Consider the following 11,472-nt stretch of genomic DNA (forward strand, 5'->3'; position numbering starts at 1 on the left):
TTCCTTTTTCCCTCCCTTCCCCTTTTCCCATCCCCCTTCATCCCCTCTCTCCCCTCCTCCCCCTCCTCTCTCCCTTCTCTCCACCCTTTTCCCCCAACCCCCTCCTCCCGCCATTCTCTTCCCCTCCCCCTCCCCCCTTTCTCTTCTCTCCCTCCTCTCCCCCATCCCAGCTTAACCCCTCTCCTCCTCCTCCATTCTCTCCCCTCCCCCTCTCCTCCACCACCTCCAGTCCCTAACCCCCCTCCTCCTTTCCTACCGCCCCCTCCTCCCCTTTCTCCCGCCTCATTAGGCGCTGCCGCGGCGCGGGGCCCATTAGCGGATCAATTAGCCGAGGTCGCCGGCGGCGCGTCGTTAAGCGCGGGAGGCCTCTGCGGGGAGGAAGCTCCGGAGATGGCACCTCCTTTCGCCCGGCTTCCCGGGCGAGATCGCGCTCTCACCCACTCCCGCCTCAGCGGGCCCCGGGACCCCCTCTAAGCCCACGGGGGACCCGCCCCGCAGGCGGGATGGGGTGATGGGGGGCGCCGAGGTCCAGAGGGAGGCCCGAGGTTAGAGACCCGCCCTTAGCTGAGCAGAACCCCACTTTCCTCGGAGAAGACCCTTGGGTAGGGGCTGTCGCGTTTGTGGACCCCCCGCCCCCCGCGCCGTTCATCAGCCCGCAACGTCAGTGATGATAATATCAGACAGCTAGTGAGCCCTAGCAAGCTTTCTGCTAATTCTCCCAACAGTTTCCCAGAAACTGCGATCAGACAAGTGACTTCATGCCTCAAATCACTACTTAGGATAGGAGGCGGGTACAAACCCAGGTCTGCCCTCAATACATTTGCTAACAAGTATTGAGTTGCTTCTATGTGCAAATTTCCAAAAAAAAAAAGCAACTGGCAGTCCTCATCCCATTTTCGGCTTTGTTCTCTATCAACAAGCCTCTTGATACATTTTGTATTTTCCTTATTTGTTTATCCTACCCAGGAGGGCAAGGATTTGTGTCAGTTTTGGTCCCCTGCTGTGTCTCTGGGGCTCATAGTTGGATCTCTAAATGAATGGGTGGCTGGCCCTGCTCTGCACTAAGCACTTTCTAAGGAGGGGTCACTCTACTTTTGGGGAAGGTCAGGAGGAGGCCTTCAGAAAAGTAACTTCTGGGAGTCTTGGAGGATTAGATGGCTGTGGAGCAGGGAAAAAGAGAACATTTTTTCCAGGCAAAGGGAACAGCATGTGCAAAGGCCTCTAGACAAGGAACAGCAAGATGTTTCAACCTGGCCACAGTTTGCTGAGGACTGATTGCAGGGTCTGCAGGCTCTGGTGGGCCTAGGTGAATTTAGAATGTATTTTGAGGGCAAAGATAATCCATTTTTTAAAATAATTGTTTTAAATTGGGAAATATAACACACAAAAGAGAGCACAAATTGTAAGTGAACAATTCGATGAATTATCTTGAAGTGAACACACTGAGGTAATCAGCTCCCAAGTTAAACAAAACATGATCAGCGCGGTTAGAAATCCCCTTCACCTTTACCTCCTCCCAAGGGTAACCAGATGAAGTCACTTGCACCTGGTTTTCTTCTTTATATAGATGGAATCACACCATATTTACTCTTGTACCCAGCTTCTTTTGTTCAGCATTCTGTATGAGAGCTGCATGGTGTTGAGTGTAGTAGTAGTAGTACCTTTTCCATGGCTGTGTAATATTCCACAACATAACTGTCACAAGTTATATGTTGTTACTGAGCATCTGGTAGTTTCCAGCTTGGGGTAATAATGACTAATTCTGGGGTTCTGAACACTGGTCTTGGGGCAGGCTCAAGTGGCATGTCTGTTGGAGGATGGATCCAAAAGGGGCATTGCTGGATGCCAAACAGCCTTCCAAAATAGATGTAACAATTTATACTCCCCTAGTGGGGTGAGTTCAGGTTTTCAACAAGGATAAATTTTAAGCAGTGAGTTACCCTATCACACGGTGTTTTTTTAGAGGTGCTTTGGCTATAGTGGAGAGGCAGGACCCAGCAGAAGGCTGGTGTGACTACCCAGTCTCCTCTCCCCTCAGTCTCCTCTTTCATTTTCCCAGTGGGCCATCACCACCCATCCCTCCCTTCTGCCCTCTCTGTGCTCTTCACCCCACCCCTTCCCTTGGGAATCCACTGGGTTAGGGAGACAGATGAGAATTTCTTGCACTATAAAAAGTCCCCTGGGTGCTCCAGCTCCCTGAGGGTGGGGTTTCTGTGTCATATAGCCCTTGTAAAGATCTTTTGAAGTCAGAATGGCTGCCCACCCTCCCTACCCCCATGCCCACCTAGGCCCACATCAGGAAATCTGCTTTCCTTTTAGCTCTCGGGGCAGGGGAGGGCTTTCAACTGTTCCTTGGAGGGTCGAGGTTCAGCTGGGGTCTGCATTCTCTGATCTGGGAAAAGGGTCCATGTGTGCCTCTGCACAGTGGGGGCAATCTCAATATCTTCTGTCTCTAAGGGAAAAGAATCTCACTTAGGGGCCTTCTGACCTGCTGCTCAGAAATCAGCTCTGCTAAACCTCCAGCACCTGGGCAAGCTGTGTGACCTGTAGCCTCCAGCTGACCCTCTCTGGTCTATGCGTCAAGTTAGGAAGTGCACTTATAAGATGGACTCACCTAGGACTCTGAATATTTAGTCCTGTAACAGAGGAGGGAGCCCAGACATGAAAGAAAGAAGTCCTCTCCTCTCTGGGAAGGGGGGAACCACAGGCAGCCCGCAACACAGAGGCAGGAACACAGCAACCAACCTTCTCACATCTTTATTTGAAAGGCACAGCTAAGCCCACCCGCGATACAGCATTTTCACTTCTCTGCAGAGTTCAAACGACTGAACACAACAAAAGCTGACAGTCTAAAAGGCTATATACAGACACAGGTGTGGGTGTTGCTTTTTTTTTTAAAACATTTTTCTGTCTTTTTTTTTTTTTTTTTTAATATCCCCTCTCTTAAAAGACAAGCTAGTATACTGGAAAAATAAAAAAAATAAAATAAAAACCAAGACAACTTGAGTACCCTCATCTTTATTCGGAAAAGGGAGAAGGGGAATCTTGGGTTGCCCACCTCCACCCTGCTCATCCCAGCTGAACTTTCATCCCTCGGTGGGCGAGGAGAGAGGACCAGGTGGGCATGGGCATCTGAAACTAGCAGAATTGAGTGGGTGGGAGGTAGAGGGAGAGACGGGTGCCCAGGGCAGGAAGGGGCAGCTAGCATTGTGTTTGCATGCAGTGCCAGGGTGGGAGGCTGGGGTGTGCCCTGAGGGGGCCCAGCGGGCAGACTGTCAGTTACACATGTGCGAAATGGGGAAGTGCAGGGGGTGTTAGATTTCTTGTGGTTTTGCTCCCTTCTAACCTGGCCTCCCATTTTCATCTCCAGGCCTCAGCTTGCCTTATCTGTGACCCATTCAGGCTGCAGGGGAGAGGAGGAGGGAGGCTGGGAGCCAGAGCAAAGCTAGGAGGTGGCACACAAGCAGGGCTAAGGCCCCAGCAGCTACCATAAATACTACCGGAGTTTAGCCAGTCCCAAGCTATACTGTCTTGCGGTGAACATTCCTCTCTCTGTGTATCTTGTCTCTTCTTTGTCCCCTCACCCTCCCCATCCTGGCCATGGGCTAATCTGACTTTTCCCCATCATCCTCCTGGTGGGTGTCACCATCGTGCCCATTCTTGTCTTCCTTGGAGAGGTGGGCCTGGGAGCCCAGTGCAGACAGCGAGAGGAGGCCAGTGCCCGCACTCACCGCCGGCAGTGAAGGCGGCTGCAGCCCCACGGGCAGTGGGGTCAGGGGCAGGGCCAGAGCCTGCAGCTGGGACAGCTGGTGGGCTTGAAGCTGCTGCTGCAGGGCAGAGGGAGGGGGGATGTTAGTCACTTGGGGCCCACTTGCCACCTGCCATCCTCCCGCCCACCCCAGACCCCAGACTTACTCTGATGATGGAGTTCAGTTCTGGAGCTGTGACCTGCTTTGCTCTCTCAATGGCTCCCAAGACTTGCTGCTGGTGCTGGAAGGAGAGGACACACGGGGTTTGTGCTAGAGCCCAGGAGAAGCCCGACTCCAATCTGTCCTGTTAGTGCTATCTCCCAACCCCCATGGCTTTCCATCCCACCAGAAAGCCCCCTCTCTCCAGCCACTTCCTTTCACCAAGCCCCAGTCTCTTCATCTGGAAAATGGGGACAAATGGAGATGCGTAGAAAACCCAAAGGGGTTGGGGCCAGATACTTAGAAAAAGGCCTTTGGGTGAGTAGGAGAGAAACCTTGGATCATGACTATCTGATGCCATGTGCAAAGAAAAACGCAGAGCACAACCTGGCCAACTGTACAGGAAAGTCTTGTTCCTTCAAGAGCTCAGAGACTGTGCTGTGAGATCTGCTAATCCAAGCTCCTGTCCTTCCACAGCTGGGGATGGCCCAGTGAATTCTGGCAGGGCTGGGGTATGAGTCTAGGTTCAGGGAGTATCTCCCACCTTTTCCCACCCCTCCTGCTATCAGATGCTAGAATCTGCAGTCTTCCTTTTTGCTTTGGCTGCTGGGAAGCCCCTGTCATGAAAGGTAAGCACAAGTCTAGGTCAGCAGGGCCCCCAGAACCCTCTTCTCTGGAGTTTTCATGGTGACCTTCTGGAGTGGTTCCTAGGCACATAAGAACCCAAAAGTCCCTGAGATATGGGTAGGGATTAAAGAGGGAATGGTCAATTATAGATAGTAAACCTGGCAGAGAGCAGGAGCTGGGCCTTACACAGTCAGGTGGGGCGCAGTTGCAGGGTCTGTGTGAAGAGGGCCTTACACTAAGAGTCTAAGAACCCCAAAAAGAGTAAGAGGAAGAGCTGGGTGCCTGGTTCTCTTGGGTATGTGCATGTGTCCATGTGCGCCTCTGTCAACTGTGTACCTCTGTGTGCATCTACATTTGTATGCAACTGTGCTTGTGTATGTGTCCGTGTCCACAATTGTATCTGTGCATGTCTCTGCACATTTGCACAAACATGTATCTGTGTGTGCCTATGTGTATGTGTGTGCTCCGTGTATATCTGTATGTTGCATCTATGTTTATCTGTGTGTGTATGTCTCCGTGTGTGTGCAGAGTGCCCTCCCCTCACATACTCCTTGTCCCTGGCCCAAAGCAGCCCATAGAACCTGGCAGGTGAATCTCAGGAGGGTGAAAGGTGGAAGCAAAACAAGGAAAAAAAATTTTTGGTACAGCCCTTGGCATAGCTGACATTTTTACAGTGAAATGACTCACTCAGGCTAGGAATTCCACAGCAGGGTGAGGCCCCTCCTTCTATTGCCCTGCACCCCTGGGGGTTCTCCAGCCTGGGGATTATTCTGCACAGGCTGGCTAGTAGCTGGGAGATCCAGAGAGGGGAGGCATGTGCCCTGAGGTGCCCAGATCACTGCTGCCCCAGATGACTGCAGTGGGGAGGGCCAGGAGCAAGTTCATGGTCCATCTACCTCCTCCTCTCTGAAGCTGGGGGCGGGGGGCACTGCTTACCTCTTGGGAAAGGTAGGGGAGGACCTGGGCACAGATCCCATTCAGCCTCTTGACAATTTCAGCCTAGAACAAACACAGACTCTTTAGTCCCTAGTCCCCTCACAGGCACAGGTGCAGGCCAGCCCCAAAGGCCTGGGGTTTTCCCTGAGGAATCTGCTCAGCCCAAGGTGGGATCAACACATGGAGCCCTGCGGTATCCAATTAGTGGCAAAAGAAGGAACTGAGGCTGGTGCTCAGCCCTACAGCTAATAGCATAGGCACAGTCCGGATTCCAGACTGGGCAACTCAGGGTCTGGGAGGCCCTGGGAAGATTGCACCCAGAGCCTGGTAGGTAGTGAGCAATCTGTGGGAGGGAGAGGGTGGGGGCAGTAGTATTATTCTGTGACATCATTGATAGGGGCCTCCTCAAGGCAAAGATGGCTAAAGCAAGGCCGGAGGGTGAGAAGCAATCTTAGGGTCTCAGGTGTGTGAGTATGAGTATATGTCAGCCTCCTGCCACTGTCACAAAGGGGAGACAACAGGGTGGGGGTGGCAGATCTAAGGAAGGCTTCTGTCCCTCCTCCTCAGGCAGAACCACCTCCCAGGGAGATTTGAGAAAGAAGGGGGTGCTTGGGAGGGAACAAGATTGGATCACAAGGGCAGACTTGGTGTTCAGCCAAGGGGCGGGTTCCTACCTGCCTGGGGGTGCCATGGAGAGAGCGAGAGGGCGTACCTGCTTGTGCATCTCAATGTTCAAGCCATAGGACATCTCGTAGTACTGTATGAGGGGAGACAAAGAGAAAGAAATGGGGGCCGGTGAAGGATTGGGGGGCTCAGAGACAAAGATGGTGACAGAGACAAAGGGGGAGGCAGAGAGGGGAAAAAGCAAGAGAGAGACATGGAGCAGGGAGTAATAGAGAGAGGCAGGTGGGAGGGAGCTGGGGGGGAGACACCCCCACAAGGAATGGTGCTTGGTGGGACTGTTTACAGTGCTGGGGAGCTCTAGGGCCTTAGCCCCAGCCTGGATCCCAGGTTTCTGAAATAATTATCCAGCCCCACCTCCCTGCAACACACACATTCCAGGGCTCCTAATCTTTTATCTTTATGTGTCTTGTCTGCGGGTGGCCCCAGACTGCAGGGAAGTTTGCCTTCCTGGGTATAAATAATGGAAGATAAACAAAGCCTGCTGGGCTTGGCTCTGGAGCCAGCACTGCCCCCTCCCCATGCCCCAGATCTAACCCTGCCCCCTCCTGTTATAAACCCTCTCATGGCTTCCCATCACCCTTCCCCACCAGAAAGCTCAGTGGTTCCTAGACCTTTGCTTGGTCATTGTCCACCCCCCCCCCCAAGCTCCTACTCATTCTTCAAGACCCCAAGGGCAATGCCCCCAATTCTCCAAGCTGCTTTCTTCAGGCAGTGGCTTCCCTCTGGAGTCCCCCAGTCCCTTCTGGGTCCCTCTCTGCCCAGCCCCTTCCCTCTGGAGCTGGGAGCTTCAGTTTCTGGCTCTGCCTCCCCACAGCCTGGGAAAGCTGGGCTAGAGACTGGGCCAAGGCAAGGGTTTTTGATGCAGAACTCGCCACCTGGTGGGTATGAAATAGCAAGTGATTCTGGCAGTGTGGATGGCAGGGTCTCAAATGTCAGTCCAAAGAATGACTTGTTATCCCTCCCTTCCCACCAACCTCAAAGGATGTCAGCCTCCTGGGGGACAGGGGAAAGCCCCAGCATCCCAAAGTTTGGGAGAGGAGGGGTTAAGCAATGGGATGCCTGGATCGTGGGGGCGGGGATCCGGCTGCTCCCCCACGTCAGTTCCTGGCTTCCACAGCCGCTGCCGCCTCTGCTGGCTGCCAAGGACAGCCAGGGGACCTGGCAGGCCCAGGCTGCAACCCGGTGGTTTGGCAACTCCACAACTGTCTGGGCCAGCAGCCAGGCCAGCAAGGTGGACCCTGAATCTTCACACTTCCCAGAGGAGGTAGCTAGGGTTTGGGCAGCAGCTGCTGGTGGTGGAGGACAGTCTGGGGTCCCTCCATCCCCACCCATTGGACCTTAGCCAGCTCACCATCACATAATGACGCTGCATCTCTGACTTCTCGCTTGCCAGCTTGTCACATTCGAGCTTCAGGCTGAAAAAGAACATGGGGAGAGGGGGTGGGGGCTGGGCTGAGCCCCAAACTTTTGACAGGAGACAAACATGATCTCTCCTGTGAGGATGGGGTGGGGGAACCTCAAGTTCCTTAACTGCAAAATGGGCATTAGGAAACTAACCTTGCAGACCTGGTGGTGAAGAAAACGATGGTGATGATAATAATAAAAACAACTCAAAGCAAACGCCCTGACTGTGGGTCAGCCAGGGATTCAAACAACCTTTTACCCATCCCAAAATCAGATGAGGTCAGTACTATGAGCATCACTCATTTTATAGATGATGCAATGGACACCCAGAGAGGTTGAGTAACTGGCTCAAGGCCACACAGACAGGAAGCTGGCTTCAGAGCCACACTCTCAACCACTGGGAAAACTCTCCAACAAGCGGGAGGGACAAATAGAAACTGTAAAGGGGCCCAGGAGAGGGCCAAGGGCTGGCTGATAGGGCTCTGGGTTGGACTCACCAAGGAATCTCCAATGGGGCCCAGCACCTCTTATGGCCTTGATTTCACTAAGGGGTAAAAGTTCTACTGTTGGGTAGTAAGAGACGGTGAACCCCTAGCCTCTCTCAGGCTCCCCAGCAAGGAGGAGCTTCAGGCATTTCTTAAAGTGCCTCCCCCCCCCATGAGGGTCTCAGTAGAGAGGCTGACAGTACAGAATCCAGATAGACTGGGTTCAAAGTTCAGCCCTGGGACTTGGATGCTGTGTGATTCTGGGAAAGCAAACCCTTCTAACTCTCTGGGCCTTGGTCTCTGTGCTTGTTAAAGTACCAACCTCCCCTGGTAGGGTGATGAGAATGAAATGGAATGAGACCAGAAATGTCCTTAGAATAATGCCTGGCATACTTTAAGCACCCAATAGATGCTTGTTGGTCTCACAGTCACCCCAGGAACCTGGTATTTCACGGTGCCAGACTGACCATAACTGTATACCCCAGTTCAGAGATGAGCCATGGCTAGGGTTGTTGTGACCCCCTTGAGTTTGTTTTCTCTGATTTAAAAAAAATGTTCTTTTGTTGTCACCATTTAAAAAACAAACAAACAGGCAACCCTGGCTGGTAGCTCAGTTGGTTAGAGCATCGTCCAGACATACCAAGGTTGCGGGTTTCAATCCCAGTCAGGGTACATACAAGAATCAACCAATGAATGTATAAATAAGTGGAACAACAAAGTGATGTCTCCCCCCCCACTCCTCTCTCTAAAAAAAAAAAAAATCAATAAATTAAAAAAACAACAGGCAACTTCATCTCAAATTCTGGATTTCTGGCTCTTCTTCAGGGCCTTGCAGATCCTGTGTGCCAACATGGTAGGATCCTTCATTGTATGGAAGTCCAGGCCCAGTGGATGGAATCCCCGAAGCTCAGAGAGGGGTCTGGTTTACCCAAGGACACAGTCTGTAGCAGCATTGTGACCCTTGGTCAGCAACTGGCAGTCCTAGTGCTCACTGTAAGGTGGGCATGGGCCAGACAGGAGGGGAGGACCAGTAGGGGCTCAGAAAGGCCAGGCCTGTCAGGAAAAGGCCCAAAACTCTCCATATCATGGGATCAGAACAAAGTCCCTGTGCCTGCCCTTCAACCATCAATGCCTCAATTTCCTCATCTTTGAAATGAGCACAATAATAGAAGAGCAACGAAGATTAAATAAAAGGATGTATATTCAGTATTTAACACTTTGGGAGCATGGGAAGTATCCCAAGAGATTGGATCCTTTTGTGTGGGTAAACTGAGGTCTAGAGAGGGCCTGGCAAAGCTCTCCTCTATAACAGAGCCGTTGAGGATTTGCATTTTTTAATGCAGAAATTGGGTGCAAATATCAGTTCTGTCACTTCCTTGCTGTGCTTCCCCTAGATATCCCTAAGCTCTCTGGGCTTAGTTTCTCTAAGTGTAAAATGCAGATAGTAATAGTTCCTTCCCCTTAGATCCCAGTACATGGCAAAGTTAGAAGATTAAATTCTGGAAGGAGAATGAAAATCTGTTGGATGCCAGGAATCCTTTCCCCAGAACTGGGCAGAGAGATAACAGGCTGCAGAATTTCTTCTTTTGGGGAATTTCTTAATTATTTTTTCTTTTGGAGGTGGGAGTCCACCCCCAACTCCAGTTGTTTAGATTTTCAATCCAGTGGAGACTGGGGTGGGGAGTGGGGTTCTTAAGCCATAGAGCTTATTTAATTTTGTGCCTCCGTTTTCTTATCTGTGAAATGGGCTGCTCTGAAGACTGAGTAATATTGGTAACTGCCAAGGACAGCAACTGCCATACAATAGGACACTCTACAACTACATTTTCTCAAATATTTGTATATAGCAAGGCCCACCACCTCCGTTCCAGCCCTCCTTCTTGCCATCTGCGCTGGGGGCTCCACCTTTCCCTGGGCAGGGACCTGTGCCCCCAGCTCACCTGTGGTACTGAGCTTGCAGCAGCTGAAACTCATCTTTGATGCGGTCGCAGGAGTCCGAGGTGGTAAATTTGAGTTGCTGGGGTAGGTGCGACGAGCCCTGTGGGGAGGGGACGGCCGGGATAAGGGCCAGGCGGGCGGGGAGGCCGCACACTTCCCACCCGGGCGCCCCGAGGCAGCAGCCCGCGCAGCTGCAGCCCCCCCCCCTCTGCCCCATTTCCCCCGCCGGTGTTTACTGCCCCAGGCGCGGTCCCCGCCCTCGCTTCCTGCCCCCGCCTCTCCCGGGGAAGCCGACGGGTGGGTGCGCCCGGAGCCGCTCCATCCCTCACCACCCCCAGGCTGTGGAGGTGCGTTTCAAAGCCCGCCCTTGGTGGGGGGCAGGGTGCGCCCTCTACCGCCGCTCCAAAGCGCCGGGAGGGGGGTGCACACCCGAGCGCCCCAACTGCCTCCGTGAGGGGGGAGAACCTGTCCTAGGGAATCCCTTCCCCAAGTGTGGGGGGTGAGGACTCCTCTCAAAGTCCTATTGGGGGAGGGGCCTCTCAGCGCCCGAAAATTAACTGGGGGCCCCCACCCCAGATTCCCAGCACCCTTCCTCCAGGCCGCACTCTTCCGGGAGGGGTGCGCCTCGGATTTCCTCCCGCTCCTAGGCCCCGAAAGCAGGCCAGGCGTTAAGAGGTGTCTGGTGGAGCACTCGGGGCGCCCGAGGCCAAGGCCACCCAGGCCCTACTTGGCTCGGCGGGGGGCGGGCCGCAGGGCTCAGGGACTGGGGTGGGGTTGGGGCGGGGAGCTGGAGAGAACCCCGCCTGGGAGCTGGGGGGACTCCGGGCCCGGAAGCTGGGAGGGGGCAAGGAGCTACAGTGGGGGGAAAGTCTGGGGAGCTGAGGGAGGGGGGGGCTGAGGAGCGCTGGGCCCGGAGCTGAGGGGACCGGGCCCTGGAGTTGGGGGGAGGCGCCGAGCGGGGAGCTGGGGGGTGGGGAGGGCGCCGGGCTCGGACCTGGAGGGGGATGGCCCGACGGGGAACTGGGGGGCTCAGGGCCCGGACTTAGAGTAGGGGAGCCAGGCGAGGACCTGGGGGGGCCGCAGGGCCGGGAGCGGGGGGGGGATGGCCCGGCCTAGAGCTGGGGGGTGCGCATGGCCCGAACTTGGGGGGGGCGCCGGGCCGCGAGCCCCGCTTACCGAATGCCTGCTTTGTGGAAACATCATGTCAGTCGCTGCGGGGGGCGCGGGCTGCGCCCCGGCTGTGCGCCCCAGCTCCGGCGCCTCGGGGCGCCGGGCGGCCGCGCCTTTGTCCCGGCGCCGATCTGCAGCTCCCGGGGCCGCCGCCGCCGCCTCGCGCGCCCGGCCTCGACCGCTTCCTGCGCCCCCTCCCCGTGCGCCCGGCCCCGGCGCGCCCCGGGCCCCGCTTCCTGCGCGCCCGGCGCCCCTCCCGCCGCCCGCCTCCTCGCACGCCGGGCCGCCGCTCCTATTGTCTAATGGCGGCGACGTCGGCA

At 54.8% G+C, this 11,472-nt stretch overlaps 1 protein-coding gene across 2 annotated transcripts; it reads right to left on the minus strand.

Annotated features, from left to right (window-relative positions):
• Window positions 1-2,741: 2,741 nt before the first annotated feature.
• TLE5 (TLE family member 5, transcriptional modulator) lies at window positions 2,742-11,268 on the minus strand. Of its 2 annotated transcripts, none has more exons than XM_087816631.1 (7): window positions 11,159-11,268; window positions 9,985-10,082; window positions 7,507-7,570; window positions 6,184-6,228; window positions 5,472-5,534; window positions 3,916-3,990; window positions 2,742-3,824 (listed from the first exon to the last, which is right to left on the minus strand). In XM_087816631.1, exons 1-7 carry the CDS (start codon window positions 11,183-11,185, stop codon window positions 3,606-3,608), a joined length of 591 nt encoding a protein of 196 aa, XP_087672757.1. In that variant the 5' UTR covers window positions 11,186-11,268; the 3' UTR covers window positions 2,742-3,605. The 2 variants fall into 2 exon arrangements, with proteins under 2 accessions (XP_087672757.1, XP_087672756.1); XM_087816630.1 differs by having other exon boundaries at window positions 2,742-3,827; window positions 11,159-11,267.
• Between the last annotated feature and the right edge of the window lie 204 nt (window positions 11,269-11,472).

Source organism: Miniopterus natalensis, chromosome 4 (assembly GCF_054644295.1).
Source record: "Miniopterus natalensis isolate mMinNat1 chromosome 4, mMinNat1.hap1, whole genome shotgun sequence".
In the NCBI taxonomy this organism is placed as follows: domain Eukaryota; kingdom Metazoa; phylum Chordata; class Mammalia; order Chiroptera; family Miniopteridae; genus Miniopterus; species Miniopterus natalensis.